At 40.1% G+C, this 27,381-nt stretch overlaps 1 protein-coding gene across 2 annotated transcripts in view; it reads right to left on the bottom strand.

Annotated features, from left to right (window-relative positions):
* Positions 1–23,409, bottom strand: part of NTN4 (netrin 4) — a 98,184-nt gene extending 74,775 nt beyond the window's left edge. Inside the window, exons 1-3 of one of the 2 annotated variants that reach the window (XM_024579505.4) lie at positions 23,285–23,409; positions 22,397–22,925; positions 19,002–19,531 (exon numbers count right to left, since the gene is read on the bottom strand). In XM_024579505.4, the coding sequence (XP_024435273.3) occupies positions 19,002–19,531; positions 22,397–22,460 (594 nt within the window). In that variant the 5' untranslated portion in view covers positions 22,461–22,925; positions 23,285–23,409. Of the gene's footprint in view, positions 1–19,001; positions 19,532–22,396; positions 22,993–23,284 lie in introns of those variants that run through there. The other variant, XM_045187093.3, reaches the window with a different exon arrangement.
* Between the last annotated feature and the right edge of the window lie 3,972 nt (positions 23,410–27,381).

Genomic DNA, 27,381 nt, shown 5'->3' on the forward strand with positions numbered 1-27,381 from the left:
TAACTATATATGATGTCGGGTGGGTACTACTAGACTTACCAGGGTGATTACTTCATAAGTTATATAAATGTCTAGTCACTATGTTGTATACCTAAAACTAATGTAATATTGTATGTTGACTGTAGTTGAAAACATTTTTTTAAATCTTTACATCTCCCACAATGGTGACAAAAAAAAAAAAAAACCTGAGTCAATATATGAATGAATTAACTGATGGCATTTTAAAAATAAGAGATTCACCCCTGGCTGGTGTGGCTGACTGGATTGAGTGCTGCCCTGTAAATCAAAGGGTCACCAGTTTGATTCCCAGTCAGGGCACATGCCTGGGTTTTGGGCCAGGTCCCCAGTTGGAGGTGTGCAGAGGCACCTGGTCAATGTATCTCTCACACATCAATGTTTCCCTGTATTTCTCCCTCTCTTCCTCTCTCTAAATATAAATAAATAAAAATCCTTTAAAAATAAATGAAAATAAGAGATTCATTTTAGGTGATAATGTTAATAACATTAACAATGATTATTCTTGACTGACTGTGTCACACATCTACGTACATCTTCTGTTCTAACCCTTGAACAAACACATGGGGCCCATATTATTATCTTTATTTCAAAGGTAGAAAAATATATTTTGTTATTAAGGAACTTATCCAAGATTATTGAGACCTGGGATTAGAAACCCCATGTATCTAATTCTAATATTTGTTATCTTTATGTTACATTTATCCATAGAATGCTAAGAAAGGAAACCAATTTAAAAATGGGCAAAGGCTTGAATAGACATTTCTCCAAGGCAGTTTTGGAAATGGCCAATAAGCACATGAAAAGATGCTTGACATCCTTAGTCATTAGGGAAATATGAGTCAAAACCCCAGTGAGATACCACTCCACATCCACAAGGATGACTGTAATCAGAAACATGTAATAACAGTTGTTCGTGAGCATATGGAGAAATCAGAACCTTCATACATTGCTGGTGGGAATGTAAAATGGTGCTGCTGCTGTGGAAAACAGTCTGGCAGTTTCTAAAAAGTGTTTCATACAGTTACCATATGAGCCAGCAATTCTCCTCGGTACATACCCAAGTGAATTTAAAACCTATGGCCACACAAAATCTGGTACACAAATGTTCACAGTAGTGTTATTCACAGTAGACCCAAAGTGGAAGCAACCCAATATCCATCAATGGATGAGTGAATGAACAAAATGTGGTACACCCACACAATGAGATATTGTCCAACCATAAAAAGTAATGAAGGACTGATACATGCTACAATATGAATGAACCTTGAAAACATTATACTAAGTGAATGAAGCCAGACACAACAGGCCACATGTTTCTTCAAGTCAGTGAATCATCGGGCTCTGGGTTTCCCTCCCTGTGCTGTGGTTTAGAAATGCCAGTCAGTAAGCAGGGCGGTCCAAGGGCTCCCTGTGTTTGTTTCCCCTCTCAGAAATCAGTTTGGGCTGCCTGTTGTCCTATGTGTGAAACAATTGTATCACATATTTTTTTCTGGTTTTCTGGTTTTCTGGTTTTCTGGTTTTCTAGTTTTTTAATGTGGGAAGGTAATTACTATAGCAGTTAATCCTTCACTAGCAGAAACAGAAATCCCATTTCAAATTGATAACATGGTGTAACTTATGGAGTGTCAGAAATGAGACAAAAGGAAAAACCTATCTGATTTTAAGATAAGTTTGAATATGAAATGTAATTATTCTTTCTTTCCTATTCCTTACCTACCCATCTCCCCTTCCTCCCTAAAGGGTAGAGGATTCTTCTTAATATTTTTCCCTTGAGCAAATAAAACTGCTTTCTATATAATTTGTTGTATTTGGAGGCATACTCAGTATTTAAGTATTATAGTGTGGCAGATATCCTTTTTTCTTTTCAAAGTAGATGAAATTACAACAGCTCTGGGTGGTTATTTCACTTTTTGAATTAAAAGTTCCTAGAATTTCACTTTGGCCCTGCTATCTTCCAACATGATCAGAACAAAGCTATTTACACTCCTCTCTGCCTCAGGCACTTAGCTATAATATCAAGGTATTTTAATGCAGAATGTAAAATAATGTAAAATTATGTATATAGTAAAAGCGAATTTTCTTCCCTCAGGATACTAGAGATATTATTACTTCAAATAAAATGCACTAAAGAGTCATCCTTGGACCCCCTATTGACCTACAAAACCTAGTTACATTAGAAAAAAAGAAATCATGAATACTCAGTTATTAAAATCCAGAAGAATTCTCTAAGTCTACCGAATATATCTTCATTTCTGTAAACAGTTCTTACTTTAGTTCTTTTTATCAGAAAGTTAAACAGTTCTTTTTTTTTAATCCTCCTCTTTAAGAGTAAGACAACTCTTAAAATCTAACAAGATCAAATGCCAGTAAAATTATCCACCCTGGCTAAAGCCTCAGCTATTTCTTCATAGTAAAGGCTTTCAAATGGTTTTGTTTACCTCTGTTTATCCCCTCCATCTTCCTTATACAAATGTATATATACATAAAACAGTTTCCCTGACTGGGTGCCATAGAAAACCATAGTCGGCAGTTACAGCAGTCTCCCCTTATCCTTGGTTTCTTTCTCCTCAGTTTAACTTACCCATGGTCAACCATAGTGCGAAAACACAACGTTCCAGAAATAAACAATTCATGAGTTTTAAATTGCATGGTATTCTGGGTAGCACGATGAAATCCTGTTCCATCCCTCTCAGCCCCGCCCAGGGATGCAGCATATCTACACTGTATGTTTTCCCTGCCCGTTAGTCACTCCGTAGCCATCTAGGTTATCAGATCAATTGTCTTGATATTGCAGTATTTGTGTTCAAGTAACCATTATTTACTTAATAATGGTTCCCCAGTGCAAAAATAGTTTAACTTTATTCTAGGTATGTATGTATAAGGGAAATCATAGTATATATAGGGTTCGTCACCATCCGCAGTTTCAGGACTCCACTGGGGGTCTCGGAACAATGTACCCCCTGCACATCAGGGGTAACTACTGCAGTTTGATGTTAAAGCTAGCTTTCTCGTTGAGTACGTGTGTCCCTTTTGAGGGATTTCCATAATGCAAACCTAGACTAGAATGTATTTTCATCTTTTCATTTTAGGACACTTAATCAGGAGCAACCAAAATGTCCTGATTAAAGTTTTTTAAAAATATCAAACTTTAAACACTGTTACCCTGGTGAGGACATCCTGGCTACCAAACAAATAGACTTCAAAGGGACCTCCCAACTTTCCCTAAACCACAGACAAATATTTGCTGTTACTGTCATTCTAGGTAGCATAGGGGCACTTTGTCCTTCATTTGTAGGAGACCTTCAAGATGGATTAATCACCGTCATGAAAAGTTTTCCCAGTACACATGAATCTCATTTACCTTTTCCCATTAACTTCCGATCTGAGATATAAGAATTAGTTGTAAGAAATGAATTAAAGAAGAGAAGCTAAAGCTGAATTAGAAGAAAAGACTTGGTAGAAATAAAAGCCAGTGACTGGCTTAAAAACTAAAAAGTAGTTACTCTTTTTCTCCACTTTGGCTTACATTTAGTGAACTACAATCAGTTCAACTAAGAGACTGGTAGCCTAATTTATAGGATTCATAAAGACATAAAACAGTAAATATTATAAAATTTGTTTTATGTTTTCTCTGTTCCAGAGTACAGGTTATATAGAAACGAGCTGGAAGTACAGAATTTTTTTAGAATGTTTAAGTCATTGGGCTTACAAAGCAAGAAGGCCCACAATAGAAATCCTAACCCCCAAAGAGAAACAAATTAAGTCTCTTTTCAGTTTCTAAAAGTGTTTCTTTCTTATACTTTAGATGAAAAAAGGACATTTCCAACCTGGAGAGTTTGCAAACTTGGCTAATATAAATTCTAATTATATCTCTTATCATCAGTGTCATTTTGTTTCTAAATGATGACAAAGCTGTGATTAAATAAGATAAAATTCCGGGTCTATGTGACATTAAACTTTTTAATAATGGAATTCTTATCATTTACTTACTACATCATTTATTTATTAATTCAATCATTACTTCATATCAGGCACTCTCATAAGTACTCTGGATACAAAACTGAATAAAAAAATCAATATGCACAGATTTCAGTTGTCCCCTAACTCTTAAAAATTAAGCTCTGTCAAAGTGGGGTTATAAAATAGCTCAAAATACTCTTAAAAATCAGAAGAGAAAATAAGGCTACTTTACCCAAATTTCTCAATGCAGGAAGCTCCACTAGACTAGCTAATATCCATTCATTCTCTACTAGATTCTACCCCCTCATTAGCCAGCTTCATGTTTCAGTTTGTGATGGTTCTAATTATCAGGAAGCTCCTCTGTGTTAAGCTAGGATCTATCCTCTGCAACTTCTGATACTGACCTGGGAGCTACACAAGACAAGTTTATTTTATCCTAAATAAGGAAGTCCTTCAAACATTTAAGGTCAGCCATCAACTTAACTTTTATTCTCCAGGTAAAATATCTACCGTGTATCACTTCACGTAATTTCTAGACCATCAACCACTCTGGCTGAGCAGCAAATGACCTGTTTCATTTCTATGCACGAGTTACTGATGACAATATTTTCCAGACATTTTCCTCTTAAGACATCAGACAAACTCTAATCTCTATTTCTGAACATCTATTTTCCTAATTTTATTGATTTGTTTTAAAGGATTTTATTGTAATGGGTCTCTATGCTGTGTTTGACACAATATTTAATACATGTATGGCATACAGTAAACATTTCTCTTTTTTTTTAATCCTCACCCAAGGATATATTTATTGGTTTGAGAGAGAGAGAGAGAGAGAGAGAGAGAGACACATTGGTGTGAAAGAGAAACATCAATCAGTTGTCTCCCATATACACCCCAACCAGGGACCAAATATGCAACCTAGGTACGTGCTCTGCCCAGGAATCAAACCCACGATCTTTTGGTGTATGGGACGATGCTCCAACCAACTGAACCTCACGGACCAGGGCTAATTTTATTTTTTTAATTCAAATGTATTTCAAAGATTTTTCTGTAACGTAGAGAATATTCAGATTTTAAAAGACCTACAGTGTTTTCAGTGCAGCAGTTTAGGAAGAAATAGAGTTGATGAGTGGAGACAGGGAACTAGGAGGAAAAAATCCACTCTCTGTGCGAATACCAGTTATGTGGCCTCTTGAGTACTCATCTCCAATTGTGGTGAAACAGGAAGGCGGATTGCAGTTCAAATACATGATTTTCGGAAGTGGAGAAGGGAATGAAAGAGTTACTTCTACATCTGAATAAAATGTTGCGATGTTATCTGCATATGTCCATAACATCTGTCATTGTATTATTTAGTTCATGAGAAAATAATATTTCTGGTTACATGCCAACTAAACTGACAGGCAAACTGACAAGAAAGGCTGAGGTAACAACGGGTGGGGCAAGGTGGGGAGCTGGCAGCAGTCTAAATATTCAGTAGTTACCTGTGATACAAATCAGTTTCCCTTTCCTACCAATGAAGTGATTAAAATAACTGTCTAGAAACTGACCAGGAGATTTAAAATGCCCTTTGAGGGCAACAGTACCAGGGATAGCTTCATAGGGAACTATCTTCCTGGTTGCACTCACAGTACCTGCTAGCCATACAGAAGTAGTTAAATGCTGTAAGTGGGCCTTTAAAGAAAGGAAGCTAAAAAGGAGCAGAAATAGCACATCACTGTACTCCCAGCCATGAATTTCCATATGTGCCTGGTGCAAGTTCTTTGATAAGCAGGTGCTTGAGAGTTATAGTTGCAGAATTTCATATGATAATCTTATTAACTTGAACAGGACCTCAAAGAGACTTTTTCAAGCATATTATTTTAAAAGAGCATTAATCTTAACAACAAACCTGCCACACTAATTATGAGGAATATCTATTCCCACCAAAAGGATAGGGAATCCAGATGAGGGCCAGAATCCAAACTGTGCTTGGTCACTCTAATTTTGCTACAGAGCAACTACTTACTTGCATCATTTGGGAATTCCACCTTGAGTCTGAAATACCAACAAGATGTAAGTGGCTACATTATTTTTTTCAGTTTTGATAAGAAATTTTGCTTTAAGTTCACACTTATATCATATAACAACATTGCCATCTAAAAAACTTAGTTCCTTATCTAGTACTTAACATTCATGGTATAGTTTAAAAAGAATTTGTAGAGTCACAAATAGATACATAGGACTAAATATGGTATAAAGAGACATGACTTGTCCTTTGCACATATGACTTGTTCATTTTCTCTAAATCTAACTCCTTCCAGTTTATTTTTGCCTGCCTATGAAGATGGCTGGGCTACTGCTTTCATAAAAAGTATATAACTCCTTATATTAACTTTATCAACTATTAAATGACTAAGATTGATGCTCTCTAAGTAAGTGTCCAAAAGCGCTAAGCAAAAATGTAGACCTCTGATGCTTGTGGAAACATGTGTGTGTTACATGCTGTCTGACTCCTGGAGACCTAGATGTCCACACTGTCCTGTCCTCGACAGCCCGGCTCCGCTCCTGCACACTCATGCTTGTGGCCTCTGTTATGGAGTCAACCTACCTCATACTTGGTGTTCTCTTTTCCTGCTGCCTTCTGCTTTCCCAGCATTGTTGTCTTTTCCAAAGAACCCTGCCTTCTCAGGACGTGCCTGAAGTAGGCTAAATATTTGAGGCTATTTGAGATATTTGAGGCTAAATTTGCTCTAGATCCCACTTGTTCATCTTTTTGTCAGTCCAGGGTATCTATAGATCTCTCCTCCAACACTATCATTCAAATGAATCAATTTTTTCCATTGTCAGCCTTCTTCATTGTCCAACTTCATGTCCCTGCACAGTAATGCACAGCATTATATAGTAATACATAGTAATATGAACATGGACAGTTGACCAGTGTTGGCATGGGGGCCACTAACTTACCAATAGTTTGTGTTCTAAAAATTTATTTGTGACAAGTCAGTTGCCTGGGCCTTAATGTGCATTTTATGTCTGTTTTTGTTAACTACTGTATCCTCAGAGCTGGAGATAGTGCTAGACATTTAGTATGCAACCAAATATTTGCTGAATGCCTGGATGAACTGGCCAAAAGTCAACTTCACCAATGATGGAATTGAATTATATTATGAATGACAATTAGCATTTATACAGTAGTTAGCTATTTATAAAAACACACGTATGCATTATCTTACTCTTTTTGACATTGATTCGATTTACAAAGGAAGAATCTAAGACCCCTAAATTAAAGAGCCACTTAGTCTGCTTGAGAGGCTCGAGTGTGAGATGAGGGAGCTTGAACTGGAATGGTGACAGTGGAGATGAGGACCAGCTCAGAGACAGAACCACCAGAACCTAGTGAAAGACTAGATGCGGAACTCCAACTCCCACATTATGCTACCCAGTAATATTATAACCTATAAACAAAGTGTCATTTATGAATACAAGACAGAGACTCAGAGAATAGGGACTCATTTCTTTTCTCCCGGCCTCCCCTTTCTTTGTCAGTTAAGTGACTTCCTTATGTTCAATAGTTATGAAAAAGGACAACTCGCCTTGTAAGAAATGATATCTCATAAAAAAAGATTGTATCAAAACCAAGGGCTTCTGCCTACCCAGCAGGAAGACTGTTGTGACTAGCTGAGTAGTTTGGATGTGAAGGATTTTCTTCAGTCGTTTACTCACTCTGCGGTATAATCTATGCATTCTATGCATGCAGAGGTGGGTGAGACATTAGGGAGTCCTGACACAAACCCTTAAATCTGCACATGATTACAGAGTCCTCTCTGCAACACCTCTCCCTGGGGATCACTCAGCCTTTGCCAAACATTTCATGGATGAAAAACTCAAGGGGGCTCTCTTTGTCTTTTGGACACATCCAGTTTTTAGGAAAGTCTTTCTTTGGTCATACTCTTGCTTTCTGAAAGCACTGGCATCCATTTAATCCCTCTCCAAATATCTGAGGAATGCTAGCAATGCCTGAGCATCCATAAACCCTCTCTCATAGGTGAAATATCCCAAGTTTTTCATTATGTAATGAGGTTTCTAATTGATCTCACCAGTTCTGTTCAGCTTTTTCTGAACAGAAATATCTTGGCCAAACTTAATATTCTAGCTTTGCTTCAACTAGAGAACACAACAGAAGGACTATTCTCTCCCTCGTCTGGGACATCACTCTTCTACCAATGTAGCCTCAAGCTGCATTAGCTTTTATGGTAGTCACAACATATTGTTGCATTGAGATTAACTCAACTGAAACCCTCAGGTCTTTTTCACATGAACAACTGACAAGTCACACATTTCTAGTGATTGTACAGATGATTTTTTAAAGGAATTTATGTTTAACACTATTAAATTTAACCTCATAAGTTTTGCTCAAGAATCTTTTGACTGTTCCCTGAGTTGTCTTTCTGAAACAGCTCTGATTATGTTATCCCTACCCAGGAGAACTGTCGATTGATCTCCACTACCCACCAGATCAAGTCCAAAATTCTTGGCTCACTAGACCTTGGATAATCTGACTTGAGCCTCCAGGACCAGCCTCATTGCCCACATCCCTCTCTCTTCCCCCTTACCCCCACTTCTATACTCTCTAACCATTCTAAGGATTTACTTTCCTTATACATATGCATGTTTTCATGGAATTCCTTTTCCTACCTTTCAATTATTATTCACCGTTTAAGAGACAACAATTTAAAAGTCTCAATCCAACTGTAGACTCCTTGAAGGAAGGATTATGCTACAGTGAAGTTCAGGCAACAGGAAAGGTACGTAGCTTACAAGTTTAGGGGCTTTTTAAAAAGCTTTTCTTTGTTTTATTAAAGAAAATAATATTGAAACATCTTTCTTCAAAGTTACTTTCTCCTCCCAACTCTAGAAATGCAGGTAAATTGGATTTGACTTAGTAGAAATAACAGTTCTTACTTAGGGAGAGGTAGTAACAAGCTTGGTGGTTTATCCAAGTGAACCAAATAATTGCACAAATTTGTCCAGAGGCAATGGCATGAGGCAGTTGTTTTCCAGAATCCCAAAACAACCACCCTTCACCCAACACCACATTGTGAAAAGAAGCTCAGCTGGAAACACCACAGAAGCATATGAAAATGATAACGTTTTCTCTCTCTGATTTTAAAACAAAGTCTTTTTCAGTAGCCGCTGAAAGATGGTGTTAGCTCAAATAAGCATGGTGTCATGCAGAAAACATCTGAATGTTTTTCATATTTTCTGTTTGTTTTAGGAACTGTGATTATAAAGTGTACATCAACAAACATAGCTGACACCTGGAAAGACTTCTGCTCCTCTGTCAGTTGCAGGAAGGTTAGGAAAAGAAGAGAAATATGACATAGGAAGAGGTTGGTGTTTTGCTTTGTTTTGTTTTTTGGTTCATTAACAAGCCAAACTGCCCAGGAAAAGAATGTTCTGTAGAGGTAAAGCGAGATGTGTGCAAAATGCCCAGCACAGTAACTGCACATTCTACTGTGATCTCTACATGTCGGTTTTCTCTTCTCCCTCTTAATGGAACAACTAAACATCAGTACAGTAAACATTAATTAAAACAGCAAGATGTTCTGCATCACATTCTGCGAATCAAATTTTACAACATATTAAGAGAAAAATGTGTACAGTGCTATATTTTAATTTCATTTCCAATATTGTGATGGCCCAGGGGCATTCCAAACACATATTGCTCCTGTAGTTGGAATTCTGAGTCTAAAAAGAATGAAAAGTTGGAGGAGTCAAGATAAAATGAACATGAGGCCCTTAAAACCCGAAGGCTCCTAAATTCAGCATTTCTCTTTCAGCATGGTGTTTTCAAAGATATCTTTCTCCTTCTTCACTGTTTCCTCTCTCTTTTCCATCATCATTTGTTATCCAGTGTTTTCCCTTTCCTCTATTTGTTTTTGTTTGTCTTCTGAAAAACTCAAATTGCAGCTCTCATGCCTTCTCTCTCACTTGTCATTTTAGAATTCACACCCACTGTTCTGCCTGCAGTAAGTCAATGTTATTTGATCCATGTTGCTGCTTAAACAACTGTTGGACCTATGGATTGTTGAGACTGGTTTGCGTATAAGCCTTGGAAAGGTCAAGTGTTTTCGCAATGGCAGTTTGATCCTGCCCTGGGCTCAGGGCTTGGACCTTCCTCTTTCCTATCCACACCCACTCCCTGATGATCTCATCCAGTTTTACAGCTTTAAATATCATCTCTAAACTGATGACTCCCAAATTTATATATTTAGGCCAAACCTCTCCTCTGAACTTTAAACGCACAGATCCAACTACCTACTGAGTGGCTCCACTTGGATAGCTCATAGGCAACTCATACTTAAAGTGTCCAAACATGAGCTCTTGGCATCCCTCTCCAAATCTGCTCCCCCAACAGTCCTCTTCATCTCAGTAAATGACTACTATTCTGTTCTTCCAGGTGCTCAGGCTAAAACCATCCCTACTACTCTTTTCCTCTCATACTCTACATCCAACCTTTCAGTAAATGCTATTGGTCCTCTCCATTAAATAGCTCCAGAACACAACCATTTTGCACCATTTCCATGGCTACCTGCTGTCCATGCACCATGATATCTAACCTGAACTATTCCAATAGCATGTTAACTAGTCTCCCTCCTTCCCATTTTGGTCTTTTCTTAACACACAAGCCAGAGTGATCCTATTCAAAATAAATTGATCACATCACCCCTCTGCTTAAAACTTCAAATGGCTTCCAATATCATTCAGAGTAAAAGCAACGACTTTATAATAACAACATGTAATAACTAATGGTCTGAATTGGGATCCACTTAAAAATGAAAGGGCATGATAAAAATAATTAATAGGCTTTAACTGATGTAGGTGTAAATTTGAGCCATCCTAGGCACCTATTTACAAGGCCCCATCATTTCTCCCATTCCCTCCAGGATCTCTGACCTCTGACCTAACCTATTGTACTGTACTGTGACTTTCAGCCTTTGCACCACCCTCCTCAGTATCCCGAGGGCGCCAGGCTGACTTCCTCAGGGCCTTTGCTCTTTCTCTAGGTGAGCTCACTGCTCACTTCTTTTTCCTTCAGGTCCTTATTCAAAAGTCTTAGTGAAGCTTTCCCTGACAGTTCTGTCTAAACATTAAAAAAGCGAAAACAAAACCACCTCCCTACTTCTTAGCCCCCTTCCCTGCTTTATTATTTTTTTAAAACACTTATCATCAATAGTTAACATTCTATACATCTTACCTTGTTCAGCACCTTATGTTTAGAATGTAAGCTCAATGGCAGGAGTTTTAAAATTTTTGCTCTGTATCCCCAACTCCTGAGATAGTGGCTGGCACATAGGAGACACTTGATAAATATTTGTGCAAAGAATGATTGAATCACAACTACTTTGAAAGGATCAATACTTAGTAGAGGTGTAACGTTCAACACAGTTAACAAACAGTTATAGTTGTTCTCATAAAATTCAATCCAACAAATGTATTTTGGACATTTATGCTTGGTAGGGATGCGGGCTAGGTGCAAAGGTTCAGGGGCCGACAGCCACAAAGCACATACAGTGATGGAAGTGAGAAAGTCCCTCAAAAGCAAACACTACTGGAGTAGGAAGGACGGGGACAGGATGTTATAGTTACACGTGGGTGACACAGAGGGCATGGCCATGCAGAGGAGGGAGAGATTATATTCACCGACTTGTCGGGCACTTCTGAATACTGCTCAGAAGCGATAACTTCCATATTCTCTGGCATGCTTCATTTCCCTCAGCTTCCAGGGCCCCCAAACTTCCACTACCCCCACTCTGATTTGTAAGGTTCTCTATTACTTGGTACAAAGCTGCCATATATGCCAGATATACCTGACCTCCAGGTGCCTGCTTCTCATCTGTTTTTCATTGTCCAGCCTTAAGTTTTCAACATAAATCACTCATTACTAACTCAGCATTTACAATCTGCTGTCTCAAAGTTTCCAGAATATTTTAATCAAATATTGGCAAAGTTAAACTATTGAATCAAACAAGATACAAAGCAAATAGATGCTAAACAGATTTTTAAAAAAATAACTACAAAGAAAATATTTTTTGAATGAAAAACCCTCCTCTGAAATTAATAAATCAAAGTTTATTGATTTTATCTTTGGGTTCATTCTAATTTTTATGTCACTTCTTTAAATAATTTTAACTGATAACCACCCTGTGGGCTTTCTTTAAACCAAACATATTTTTTAAATGTGCTGTTGTAAATCTCTAGCCTCGCCCTTATAGGAATGGAATAGCCCCAGGGTGTGGATAATTGAAGCACTCTAAACAAATATATACAATATTTTATTTTCAAGGAAGTTCAGCAAAATCGTATCAGAGAATATCTTCAAAGCAAAACATTAATACACTGGATGACTTAAGCAGTTACTAGCTAGCTAAAAAGTACTCCCCTACCCCCTAAAACAAATCAGGCAATAAAAGTATGCTAAATGGTATTGAAGAACAGTGATACTCATTCACATTTAGCTCATTTTAAATGATCTGGGCAACATTAACTACAAACAATATTTAGTTGTTATAGATAATTGTCCTATCAATGTAAAAAAACTATCCACTTCTTTAATGAAAAGTTCATGTAACCATTTACGAATTACAAGTTAAACAGTAAGTTGTAGGTAATACCTAATGACTATTACAGCAATTTAGTTTTAGTTTAGAGTTTGGCTTTTTTGTGTGACGTTTTGGAGTGATAATAAAGCTTAACTAACCATATAAACAATTTCAAGGCAAGCTAATAATCCCAGCTTTGGCACAGGCTGGCGATTATTTATTTGATTCTGACTGAGTTACTTAGACTCACTGAGTCTCGGTGTCTTGGTCTGTAAAATGGGTCTGACCCTGCTACCCAGCTAACAGGGTTCTTGTGAGAATGAGGGCTGTAGTGCGCTTCACAGGGCGCCCGGCATGTGGGAAGACTTCAACTGACTTCAGCTGCGCTGTGACTCATGCCCTCTGCTGCTGCAGAAATAGGCACGAGCAGATTTCAATGACTGAAGAAAGAAGCAGCTAACCAAAGAACAGTGCTTAGAAAAGTCCTACTGCTGTGTTGCTTTGCTTTAGCTTTTAAGTTTAAAAATCCTAAATATTGCTTAGCACATTATAAATGTAAATACCTACAGAAGCCTGATTAAGTAATTTATCATTTTCTGCATACTTGTGCTATACTGACTTTATCACAAGGTATTGAAACATAATCCTTCCAATGGCCTAAAGAAACAAATGAATACTCAGATCTTGAAAGGCATATTACCTGTACAACATATTGGAGGAAGTCAGTTCATATATTATCACATTTAATCTCTTGCCCAGTAGATTGTAAGGGCTGTGAAGGAAAGGAATGTATACCGTTTTTTGTATCTTTCACACTACCTGGCGTGGCACAAAGGAACTTTAACCTAGTGCAAACAGCACTGGGCTTGACGTCAGGAAACACAGATTTCAGCTGAGTAATTGTAGACAAGTCACTTAACTTTCTTCAGGTTTCAGATTAGTCATCAGTCATGTTCTTTTCCATTGATGACATTTAGGTTCCTTTTCCAAAGCTCTCATTCTAAGAAACACTAGCCAGAAGGATTTTTAACAATGTTTGTCACTTAAACACACAACTTCATTTTCCCATATCTACAAATGGAAAGAAATGGAACCCTTGATTACAGATTTTGTTCTCTCCTGAAAACTTGCCAGGAACTCAGAGTTCTTGTCACGGTCTATTCCATCAAATACAAATCTTTCAATCTGTTTTAAAGACAGCAAGCCCTTCCCTGCCAGCATTCTTCATCCCCTACACTGTTTTATTTTCTCCTTAGTTCTTATTTACTATCACACTCTCACATACTGTATATTTTATTTAATTATTTGTTCTCTATTTCCCCTTCCCTCCACTAAAACTGAAACTTCATGGAGATAGGCATTTTTATCTCTTTGGTTCACTGCTATATCCCCAGAACCTGGAATGGGACCAGACACATAGTAACTCAAAATTTTTTCAGTGAATAAATGGATAAATAAACATTTTTAAACAGATCTTTCATTAATGACCTCTCCTCAACCACAACTTATTGCATATTATTACCAACTCAGCTCCTCCACATAAATCCGAGTTTCTGAATCTTATCCCCTACCCAAGCCCTACATTCCTTCATCTGTCTCATTTAAGGATATTCTCCTACCTTACCCCTGCTTGTCATAGCATTCCTTTGTTCGTTCATTCAGTTATAGATTTTCTAAATGCCTACTGTGGTCCAAGCAATGTGCTAAATGCTGGGAATACAGAGCTGAGCAAGACTGATGCAGTCCTTACCCTCTTTAACAATCTTTGCCCAGTGCTTCATTGGAGACCCAGCCTCCCCATTCTTGGCCCCTCTGTGCTGCTCCTCTGAACATCATATATTCATAATGTCCTGCACAAAAGATCTGTACAGTTTGGTTGGTTGCCATCCAAATCTGAAGAGAGTTCTTTTAATAAGAATTACTAGAGGAGGGAGCAAGTGATGCTGACTTCTGAGGAGATGGTAACTCCATCACTTGACAGTTGTATTGGAGTCACTGGAACAATGTTGTTTCCTAAACAGCAATAATCAAACTCTTAGCTCCATGAGGACTGTGTGGCTTGCTGCATCTCCCCACTGCCTTCTGTCCTCTGTACCAGAGGTAATCTTAGGTGCTTCTTTGCATCCCGAAAAAGCCTAATTAACCTATCATCTTTGGCTTCAAGATGATTATTATCTATTGCTCCAATTAAGTAGGAGACTGAGGCCCCAATTGACAGAGGGCCTTGATGTCTAACCATGCCAAGTACCAAGCCTGTCTGTGCCTTTGAAAAAAATTATTGAGGTATATTTGAAAATTAAGAATTGCATTTATTTAAGGTACACAATTTGATCATTATATATATGTATAATTATATATATGTATTATATATAGTGAAATAATCTTGACTTTCAAGCTAATTAACATACCCATCACCTAAACGGTTACCACTTTTTGCACGTGTGTAGTGAGAACACTAAGATCTACCCTCTTAGCAAACTTCAAGTTTACAATAAAGTCTTGCTGACCATAGTCACATTTGCTGTTCATTAGATCTCCAGAACTCATTCATCTTGCGTAACTGAAATTGTGTTCCCTTTGGACAGCATCTCTCTGGGCTGTGCCTTTTACCAGAATTTTTGGGAGCACTTTATACCTCCACCCCAGCATTTCCCAAGTTGTGCTCTGGGGATCTCTGGAACTCTGAGAGGTAGTAACTGGAGTTGTACAAGAAGAGGTTCCCATGGGCAGATGAGTTTGTGAGTGCTACAGCCTGTACTTCTCACTTGGGGATACAGGGTAAATAATGTAAATGTGTATGTTCTTATGAATGTTTAATTTTATTAAACCCAGTCAGTATTGCCCAACATGCTTTGACCATGGGACCTTTATTCTCAGAACAACATAGATATCTCAGAGGACATTCCTGCTCCGAGGAATGTTGTTTGGAAAATTCTTCTTACCTTCATGTCATATCCAAATGCACAGCAAGTGCGAGTGAGCAAGGAGAGCAATATGCATCTAATCCCTCTGCTCGCAGTTCTTGGGGGTCAGTTATGAAGAGAGAATATAGTTTTATGGAACAAAGAGTAGACTTAGAGTAAGAAGACATGATGTAGTCCTATCTCTATGATATAACTGACGATGTCTTTGGACGAATCACTTGTACCTCTGAGTCTCAATCTGCTCCTATAAAGGAGACTTTTAGGATAACCCTGCTATATTGTTTGAAACTGCTGGTCAGTTTAGGAAGTTTCTATATAGCAGACTTAACTTGGATTTAAAAAGTATTGTTCTGGGTGAATTTTTAGTCCTACGTTTTTGTTGTTGTTAAAATATTTTATTTATTTATTTTTAGAGAGAGGGGAGGGGAGGGAGAAAGAGAAAGGAGAGAAACATCAATGTGTGAGAGATACATCAATCTGTTGACTCTCATGCACCCCCAACTGGGGACCTGACCCACAACCCAGGCATGTGACCTGACTGGGAATCGAACCTGCAACCCTTTGGTTCGCAGGCTGGCACTCAATCTACTGAGCCACACCAGCCAGGGCCTAGTCCTACATTTTTTAAATTGACTCTTTTTAGAGACAGAGAAGAAGGGAAGAAGGGAAAGAGAGAAAGAAAGAGAGAGGGGAGAGCAAGCGAGTGAGCGAGCGAACGAGAGAGAGAGATTTATTGTTTCATTCATTTGTGCATTCATTGGTTGATTCTTATATGTGCCCTCACCAGGTATCGAAGCCTCAGCCTTGGCGTATCAGGACATTGCTCTAATCAACTGAGCTAGCTTGCCTTTTTTTTTTGGATGAATGGTGCCTTTAATTTTGTAAATGTAGGTATCTGATTTCTTCAACATGAAGCTACAGGCTCTCCAAGGCCTTAAAAGCCCAAGGAACTATTTTGGAATAAACAATGGAAACAAATTAAGTCTGGGATATATTTATCTTAGCCTGAATAGTAGTATAACACCTAGAGAAGTCCTAAGAAGTATTATAGAGAATGGAGGAAGATATAGGTCTATAATATTACAAACAAGCAATAAATGAAATTTGAGACTACTTATTTGACACTAGATTAATTGGCTTAGTTTTCTGATCACTCAATTTCCAAAAATAGATCTTGATGATACGGAGGTATACTGGGAAATAAAGCCATAGCTCAGAACTAATTGATATTCCAAAACAGCACAGGAGAGGTAGGTAATAATCATTTCCAGGGAGGCTTGCTCTGGTCTTTATCTTTGAGGAAGATTTTCTTCTGTCCTCTATCTCAGGAGGGACAGATTAATTCCCAAACCTGCCCTCTAAAGGGAAGAGACTCCTCGGTGGTTTAATGTCCACTTGCAAATATTGCTCTAGAGGGAACTAGGTAGCACTTGACATCTGTCTTGCCACTGAAATATGTCTGTTGAAATGACAACTACAATGATGAAACTTTTTTAACTGGATAGAAAAGATGACTGTACGTGGAAATAACTAACAAATTTTGGTCTCTATCTGCTTGAAATTTGATGTTAGCCTTGATGACATAAGTAGTTTGGCTTTTAAAAAGACAAGATTTTTGTTTCCACTATAGGTTAACTAAATGTTAGCTTAGTCATCTCTAAGTTATTGCTGGGCCATTGTAATACATTCAATGTGATGTTTGCTAAGCAAGCAAGCCTGCCATCTGGTTACTGAAACCGTACTTTTGCTACTTCATAGATACACATGGCCCAGCAGCACTGAGATGTAGGGAGCTGATATCAGCCCGTGGATCAATTCCAAAGCAATTTGAGAGTTCAAGCCATTCATTTGTTTGCAACACAAAGTGTTCTCCACATAAGAAAACAATGAGTCTAACTTATCTGTCTCTTTCCTGTCCTAGTATCTTTAAAAATGTCCCATCATGGCAGAGTGCACGTGGGTTTACAACATCAAGCCAACTTTAGAGACCATGAAGAAAAATGGAAAACTGTCTGTGTGCTGTTTGTGCCACATCCTTTGGTTCTGGTGCCAGCAGCACTATTCCTGGTCCTCGAAGTGCACACAGAAGAACAGCTGGGTCATATAGCAAAGTCCATATGCACCTGTGGAAGTGGGGGGAAGAGGTTCCCAAACCAACCTTTTCATCAGGCCCCTGGCAAGCACCCCTCCCCACTAAACCAAAGTCAGAATTAGTAGCACTGACCACAGTGCCTGACACGTAGTAGGGGCTCAATAAATGTTTACTAAATACTAACATCTGGGAAGTCTGCAAATAGTAATATAAATAGCTGCTAAAGGAGTATTTATCTTAGTCTCCGTAGCCATTGTGCTATATGCATTAGAGGTATGTCTAACAACTAGTCCTGGCTTTCTTAACCTTGGTGCTATTGACATTGTGGGCTAACAATTCTTTGTTGGGAATGGGAGCAGTGCTGTTTGTGCACTGTAGGCTTAGCAGTATCCCAGGCTTCCACCCACTAGATGCCAGCAGTGTCTCTCCCCCCAGCAAAAATGTCTCCAGACATTGCCAAATGTCCTCTGGGAGTGGGCACGGTAGCAAAATCACCCCTAGTTGATAACCACTCATTTAATCTGTGTGTTCATGACTTGAACCAGAATTAGAAAAATTATATTCTCTCTTCTTTTTTTTTATTCAATATATCTTGATCTACATGATGGTTTTTCATTCTCTTAATCTGCTTTTATCCAATTTTCTCTGAATGTTTTCATATATCTAGAGGTACATTAGGTACATCCATATAAGTTAAAAACACCTTGCTTCCCCCTCAGGGGAAAGGATATATGAAACAAAGATGAATCATTCTATACAGAAAAGGGACTAATAGCTAAGAAGGCTGTAGGTTTTTGCAAAATGAAATTCACATGGTCTGGGGCCCAGGATAGACCCAAGACTCTAAACTGGTTAATGTGTCTTTGAGTATAAAAATAACTGTTGTACCTTAAAAAAAAAAAAACCTACCTTCATTTGTTTGCTATGCACTCATGTAATCTTAACAATAAAACTCCAATGTTATACAAAGTATCCTTCTGACAAACAGACTTTTTTTCTCCCTTGGCTTTATTTTCATTTACTTCCTATTTATATTAACAGTTTCAGGAAGATATCAGCATGGGCTCCAGGAATAGGCTGTCAGAGTAACTCTTGCCCCTTCAGAAGTGCAGTAAGTAGTCCCACTAACCGATGAACTCATTAGTGTTTAAAACCTCTAAGGTAGAGGGATGATAGTGGGAAGAAAAAAAGAAAAATTGAAGTCTTAGAATTCCGACTTAAACCCAGCCGGTGGACAACCTGCTTGAAAATGACTACACATCCATGTCTAAGGGTGAGAAATAATTTATGACAAATAAAGCTCATGAAAAATTCTAATTTCATTCATGTTGCTACAAGTATACCTTCATGCTTTAAAAAAAATGTGGGCTGGTAACATTTTTCTACCTTACTTACAGTGTAGAGTTAAATGTGTGCTCTTACCTCTCCTCCAGTGCACGGAAAAGGACTGGAGTATCTAGAAGTGCAAAGAGCTCCCTTCTTGACAACATCATCTTCCAGGCCAAAAGTAGCTGAGCAGTTAGTTGCAAAGTACTTGTAAGGCTTCCATGTCTTCCCAAAGTCCTGGGACCGGTCCAGCACCATGGCTGCCGGCCTGGGGGACTTGAACACAATAATTAGATGGGTGAAGTAGAATTCAGCTTCCAGGTCTAACTGGATCTTTTCTCTGTGCACATCCTCAGCAGACTGCCACCACGTGCGAGGAAACCTGAAGGACGAGTCTGCCATAGCAGCTGGCAGGTGAGCCAGGTGAGGCTGAGCAGCATTGCATTTGTCACATTTGGGCTGCCGACAGGTCAGATCAGTGTTCTCACTATAGAAGCAGAACAGTTCAGTGGTGTTCTGACCACAGGTGGTGTCTGACCGGAGTTTTCTCCCTAAAGCCAAATTCCCCATCTGAGGGTTACAGGCTTTTTCACAGCGGGAACTCACTGCAGCTACTCCTTTCGGTCCTAGGGAAGGGAAAGCATATGTTATTCAAGCAAACCCGTCTGGAAAGCTCTTATGTCCACCTAGTTCATCTCCAACAGTCAACTTATCTCTAAAGAGCTTCAGACTTTCAGGAAAGGGGAAATCCTACCAAATTTGAGCACAAATAACTACTCTGTATTTACACCGCATTTGTGTATGCAAATGTTGCATTTTATGTTCAGATGTCAAATTCACATGAAAGAAAATAAAATCACTTTACTTAATATTAAAAAGAGCTATTGAGCCTCTGAGTACCATTAATCTCTAGCTTTGCCTCCCAAATGAGATCCCATTGTATATTGATTAAATATCTCAATATGCAATGGTAAAGGGCAAGAGGGTGACGAATGGAACACTGGGGTAAAGATAATAGGCCTAACCCTTTTCAAGTACTTTGCTTCCTAAACATTCTCTATATTTGAAATATAATGATTTGGTTTTGATGTCACGACTTAAATAATATCCAAAACAATAATGTTTTTGAGATCATCCAGCTTAGTCTTTCAAATATAATTTGAGTCCTTAGCATTATCTAACATAACTATGAGAATGCATTAAGGAGGAAATGTAGAATTCATTATATTTTTAAGCCAAAAATATGATGGGACAAATTCCCTAGGAAAAGCATATGAGATATTTAATCAATATACAATGGGATCTCATTTGGGAGGCAAAGCTAGATGCCCAATAGTTATTCTTAATATTAAGTAAATATAACCAAGAAAAAAACCCTCTAAACTGCCAAATGGCAGAAAAGCTTACTTGACATGCTCTTTGCCTCTTGAGTGTTTCTACCTATGACAGGTTATATCGTAGTTACCTGTTTGCTTAACAGGAGAATGTTTACAGACTGGCTGCCACCAACAGCACCTTTAAACATTATCTGTGAACTAAAACACCTTCTTAAAGAAACATGCACTTCCAGCCAAACAAAGACCAACAGACTTTAATGTTTCAAAATTACTGAAAATGATAAACATTATCCACTTATTAACATCCTGACTACATATTATAATCCTTTAATTTGGGTTTCTTGCTTTAATTATGAATATCATAAGCAAACTCATCTATTTTAAACATTAAAACAGACAAGGAAAGAAAGAAAAGGAAGTCAAACCCCAAATTCTGGCTAATTGAACGTTTGTGCTTCTTAACAGGGAGCACCTCTGAACTGTTATCACAGCACCACTGTTGGAGAGCCAAGTGACAGCTTAGAGGAAAACAGGCATTTCACACACTGAGGCTCACCAGCCCCACGGGGCCTTTGCACCCAAAAGAAAGGGATTTCTTAGCCACATTCTTTAAATGTCACATTCAAGTGTGCATTATGCCTGGACTCTACTTGCTACTGTTCCGGTTAGCTGGGGCAACGGTTGCTCGTGGCCTGGATCACCCAAATACACAATGTGCTATGACTCACCTGTCAAGCATTTCAGGGAAAATCATATACTGCCCGTACAAGTACTTTTGACTTGAAACACTTGGCTTGTGATATTTATTTACAACGTCTTGACTGCTTGCATGTTTTTGCCATAACATGGTTTGGAAAAGGAAAGGTTTATTAAAGTTCACTTTGTGTTTAGGAGAGCATGCGTAAGTCCACTCAGGGGTTCACAAGTAGGAAGAAATAACGTAAAATCCTACACCTTTAAGGCTCCTTGAAGAAAGTATTGAATAACTTTCAATGTCTCTAAACTAACAAGAAATCCAGAAAAGATTGGAGCCAGATAAATAATGAGTGGACAAAACACTTGGAGATCCTAAATAAATGATCAGCCAAGTACAGCAAGGATGTTCCTATGAGTCTGACCGGCTTGGGATGAGGATTCTGGAGCCTGGCTTTTACTACGCGCCAGCAGCTCCGGAGACAGGGTGGAAGGAACCGAAGGGAAGAGGAAAGTGATGCTCTCCATCCACCAGCCCGTCCCTATACTCCCCTTTCTGGAGCAAGCGAAATAAGTTGGAAAGACCGGAGGGCCAAAGAGTCCCTCCCTTTCTTTCCTCCTCGCACACTGAGCTGCACTTCTGTTTAATTGGAAACCAGGTGACCCTCAGGAGGGAGGGAGAGGAGCAGAAGATACTCCGTAATTTAGAAAAGGCGAGCTAGGAACGGGCAGCCCAAGAAAGCCTGGATGGGAGTGGGAGGGAAAGCGCATCTGACGACGCCTCTGCCGGTCGTCCAGTTACCGGGACACGGAGCAGACCCGCCTCCGACCTCCCGCGGAGCCTCGGCGAGGGTACCAGTTCCCCAGGGGCGGCCAGCCAGCTTCTTGCAACCGCGGGTGATCACCACCAACCGTCCCAGCCCCGGGTCTCACCACGTACCAGCCTCTGCCCCGGTGAGAGGGCATTCACCCCGCCCCAGGTGTCCCTACCTGGCTCTCTTAGTACCCAGCACGAGGTCGGGAACCGCGGCGATCGCTCTGGACTAGAGAGCAGCCCTGGCCCACGCGCGCCCGAGGTTGCTGGGCCACCCCTCCCCACGGTTTCTCAGGCCATGGAGTGCCGGGGATGGCGAGCTTGGTCCTTTGTTCCCTCACAAAGTGGAAAGACAGTTTTTTACTAGCCCAAACAGAGAAAGAAACCAAGGTCACCGTATCTCCGGCATGGTGCACCCAGGATATTCAGGGGCATGTGTACCGCAAATGAAGGAAAAAAAAATCAACAGTATCAATATTTTAAGCTGCGGAGACCGGAGAAAAGAGGCGGAACATGGCCACTCATTTCATTCTCGGGAGCAGAGCTCGGCGCTCCCAAACGGCACTCCCCTGCACCCCCGAGTCCTGAAGTGGGGAACCGAAGGAGCAAGGGAGGAAGGGTGGGGGTCCGGCAGCGTCACCACCCACCTGCGGCCACCGTGGAGCAGCCCCAGAGCAGCAGCAGCAGCAGCCGCCGCGCGCAGCTCCCCATGTTCGGGAGGAGCCGGCAGGACCGGGGCCGGGCGGTGCGGGAGGGAGCCGAGCCCTCTCGGCTGAAGGATGAAGCGCCAATAGTCCTCGGGAGGAACCGGGGCTCTTTATTTCCTCCTCCTCCTGGGGCACCAGGATTAGTCAGTGGTCGCCGGCGGCTGGGAGCCGTGGGCCGGGGTCGCGCCGGGCGGAGGGGTTACCCTGGCGCACTGGCCTGGTGGGGTCCGGGCACCTCGGGGGCGGCGGGGGCTCCGGGGCCGTAGCCGACCGGGCCCCGGGGCCCGGCTGAGCGGTACTGCGGCTCCTCCGCCGCTAGCCCGGGGCTCGGCGCTCGCAGCAGCTGCTGCTGAACTTTGCGAGACCTTTCACTTCCCGGCCGCCGCTGAGGTCTCCTGGGCGTCCTCCTCGGCTTTTACCACCTCCTCTGGCTGCTGCGTCTCGGTCCCGTCCTTCTCCATGGGCAGTTCTATGGGATGCATTTTTATTGCACCGACTCCGCGGCGCTCCGGTGCCAGCCCTCCTCCCCTCGCACCTCCACGCCTTCCCCCCCGCCCGCCCGCCCCCTGCGCTCGCTTGACAGCCGGGGCGGTGCAGCCCGCGTGGCCGGGTCGCCAGCGCCGCCCCGGGAGGGATCCCTGAGCCCAACCGGCCACCCCCAGTGCCTCGCTGCCAGCTCGTCTCGCCCGCCTTAGCCCCCACGCGCGCCCGTCACCTCAGCCCCCAGCTTCTCTTGTGTCCCTCCTGGCGTTTGCCCTGCATCTCCCTGCGTGACCCCCCTGGTGCCCTCCTGCACCCACAGGCCTCCTCTGGGAAGGAGTCTCCCACCTTCTCCCGGAACATTCCAGAGAGCAGTTGACTCTCTTGATCAGGTCAGGGCATGCCAAGGGGCTTAAAAAACCGCGAAACAGACTAGCGCCTACTTCCCACATCCCCGGGGAAAACAAGCCTTCCCTCTCTCTCCTCGTACCCCGGCCCCCTCTTCTCTGGGCGTCTCACGAGCCCAGGAAGAAACTCCCAGCCCAGCCCCGGGTCACGGGCATCCGAGGGCGCACTAACTGCTGAGTGGCTGGGAGGACCTCTCGGCTAAACAATTAATACTTTAGGTGAGGTGTATCCATTTTTGACGTAAAGGGTATTCCCTAATTCAAACTCAAGGTGCTTGAAGAAAAGGATCACAGGACTAGCTAGTGGGCAGTTTGAGAACATCGTTGGCTACTGACAGGGACAAGACAAAGAGCACGTCCCTGGTCCTTCCAGGCACTTTCACTCTAGCGCGCGCTGTGCTGTGAAACAATAGTGTTGGGGAGTGTTATGGGGAACAATCCAGTAGCAACCACAAGTAACTAATTGTGGATAAATTGCTCAAGGCTGCTGCTTATGGAAGGAGATTAAATAGCACTTGAGTCTAGGGTTTTTCCAGGTTCTACGAAAACATTGTCCTATGTACGTACGCTAATGGGGAAATTGACAACGTTAAGTAGAAAGCAGTTTTATTGCAGTGTTTATTTTGTGCCTTTGAATATTTTCCAGAAAATTAACTACTTTGCAGATACCATTCAGTTTTGTGTGTTACTGATGAGGACAATTCAGAGCTGTGGGGCACATGTAGATATTATTTATAATGACTCAGCTGGGGAGATATAAGAAGTTTAAATCTTCCAAGAGGAACTGAGGTGAGATCAGCATCATCCACTTGGGAGACATTAAAATTTACTCTCCTGTTCAACACTGGAAAGTGGCAAACAGTATGGGACTGCAATTCGTGTAACACTTTAGAAAAAAAACCTTTGCGTTTTCAAATATTGGCAATATTGGGGCTTTCTTCATGTCTTATAGATGTGGCCCCAGTGGAATCACTGGGACACCTCTTCAAATTAATTTTTTTACCAAATAAATGACAGGAAATTATAACAGCCCAAAGCTCTTAGCAACAATACTAACCTAATGGTCAAAGCTAATTTTAAAGGAGAAAACGCACATTTATTATTAACTTCTGACATAATAACATACAGCAGCATATTGAGGCAAAAGTACTCCACGTCTCTTGGCACGTCTCAAAAGCATTTACTATCGCAGCCATCCTGGTACACAGCGGTGGGCAAAAGCAGGTTTACAGTTGTTCGTGCAGAAAAAGACAAGCAGGTTATGATTAAGGACATGAAATAATATCAACAATAATAATATGAATAAATAATACATTATTTAAGAAACAATACAAGAATAAACTGCTTCGCATAGTCGCAACTATAAACCTACTTTCGCCCACCGCTGTCTATGTCCCTGGTTCTCATTTCCTTTAACATGACAGTAAGTTCCTTAATGGTAAACCAGTCTTTTATCCCTAGTCCGTACAAACCATTATTATGGTCTTCTTATGTTCTTCATGGCCCTCAACTGAGAACATCTGCTAGGTATGTAGTGAATTTTCATTTAATGTTTTTGACTGAATTACATTATAATCATTGCTCTATACTAAGAACAGAGATTAAGAAGAAAAGTGAAATCAAAATTATTCTCTATATTCTAAATGAATCTCTACCTTCACAACAATACTTTATATATGAAGCAGCTCAGGAGAGAAAAATAATTAGCATTGTCATCAATTTTATTTGGTTAGATAATCTAATTTAGTTCTAAACTCAAATATAATTTAACTATAATTTAGATAGAAATTATCTTTTCATTTTGAAGAAGCTATTCAGGAAAATTTTACTTACACAAGGAGAATCTTTGATAAGCATATCATTGCCTGTGATTAAGTGTTGTGGAAATTTCAGTAATGATTCTTAGTTTTTTTAAAGCTTAGCAAACCTGTAGAAGTTCAATAACACGTTTCCAGAAGTTGCACAATTGACAAATTAAATCTAGAATACTCCTGAGAACTTGGAAGAAAGCCAAAGGGCCTTTAAGAACTGAAGTAGATGGCAAAATGTTGGTGTGCCAAAAATCTTATTCGTGGGAGAGCTCTTTAGGTCTTCACTTAAATTATTCTTGCAGTGTTAATCTGTTTGGTTATGCTGTTTGTCTAGGCCACAGCATATTAGAAGGTACAACTTAGTATGTGATTAAAACAAGGAATGAGTCTGAGACAACCTAGTCATAAGGAGGATGGGAGAACTGTAAGAAGTAGCCATTAGGACAACCCTCCCACAGCAGTTTGAGGCCTTTTAATACAGCGGCAAAGCACCACAGGCTGTGGAGGTGTCGCTCTATTGTAAGTAGTACGGTGTGTGAGGATCCTAATGGATTGTAGGATATTCAGCATCAGAAGTGACCTTAGGGATCCTTGAGCCCAACTGCTCTCCCCATCAGGAACCCTCTCCACAAAATCTGTCCAATGTCATCCTGTTTCTCTTCTAGAAATTTCAGTCGGTGAAAACCTCAAAAGCAGCCCTTTTCATTTTTGGTACTGTTTTATTCAACAGTGACACCTCTCTTAAATTCTACCTGAGTTTGTAGAAGAGGTCCAATTTCTTTCCTGATAGGTATTTGAAAATTGTTTTAAAATTAAATTTTGGGGGGTAGCATTGGTTGATAACAGTATAGAAGTTTCAAATGTACAATTCTGTAGCATATCACGCATCGTGTGCTCACCACTGAAAGTCTGGTCTCCCTGCGTTACCAATATATTTGACCCCCTTTAGCCTCTCTCTCCTCCCGTGACCCTCCTGTCCCTCTGGTAGCCACCCTTCTGTTGTCTGTGGCTTTGAGTTTGTTTAGTTTGTTCATTTGTTGCTTTCTGTTTTATATCCCACATATTATTCTTGTCCTTTTGCGTCTGACTTATTTCACTTAGTTTGATACTCTGAAAATCCATCCATGTTGTCACAAATGGCAGCTTTTCGTCCTTTCTTGTGGCTGAGTAGTATTTCATCACACACACCATGATTTCTTTATCCAATTATCCACTGAAGGACACTTGAGGTTGTTTTCATGTCTTGGTTACTGTGTATAATGCTGTGTATATTTGAAGATTTGAAGTTTTATTGCTTCTTTTAACTAGTCTCTTCTCCAAGTGTTTGTTTAATCATCCAAGTGGCATGATTTCCAAACTTTTCACCATCTTAATCATCCCTTTTCAGATATACTACAGTTTGTCACTTGCTTTTATGCTGTGCATCTAGAACACTCAACTTCAGGTTTGTCTGGGTCAATATAGAATAAAACAGGAATAGTAGTTCCCTTAACTTAGGTCTAGGACTTATATTACTGTAGCCTAAAAATGCACTAGCAGCTTTGTGATGTTGGCTGATATTAAACTTGAAGCAAATAAAAATCCCCTTTTCATATATTGATGTCTTAAAGATACCTGATAGAAGGTAAAATATATTTTGCTTAACCAGAAGGAAAAAGTCCTATTCAAATACATTTCAGGTAATGTAAATTTAAATAACAAAAGTAAACAAAATAAAATTGTAAAATTTGAAAAATGGTTAAATTTTAAAAAGAAATTGTTAGTCCAGAGTTGGATAAGCATCTATTTGCTGGAGAAAAAAATCACTGATATGGAACATCTGACTCTTCAGCAACACTGTATACACATAGTATTACTCTGCATTTCCAAGGAGAGGAAGGACCTTGAAACAGCGATTTTTAGTATATCTAGTGTCTTCCCTCTGTATAGCTATAAACATCTCATTTATCCTCACAGCATCAACGTGCGGGAAGGAACAGGAATAGTTGTGCTCATTTAAAGAGAAAGAAAGTGATGTGAAGGATGTAAGTGCCAAACTTAGATCATCCAATAAGTATACACTGAAGATAGGACATGGGTTTTGATTTTTTTAAATCATTGCTTACCCATCAATTTTCCATGAATACAATCTTATCTCTCTGAACTAGAAGACTATTGGGAGAAAAAGAAATAGAGAATTGTTCCCATTGAAATAATCCTATATTTTGTTTCTACCTGGTCTCTGTCT

This window comes from Desmodus rotundus, chromosome 3 (assembly GCF_022682495.2).
Source record: "Desmodus rotundus isolate HL8 chromosome 3, HLdesRot8A.1, whole genome shotgun sequence".
In the NCBI taxonomy this organism is placed as follows: Eukaryota; Metazoa; Chordata; class Mammalia; order Chiroptera; family Phyllostomidae; genus Desmodus; species Desmodus rotundus.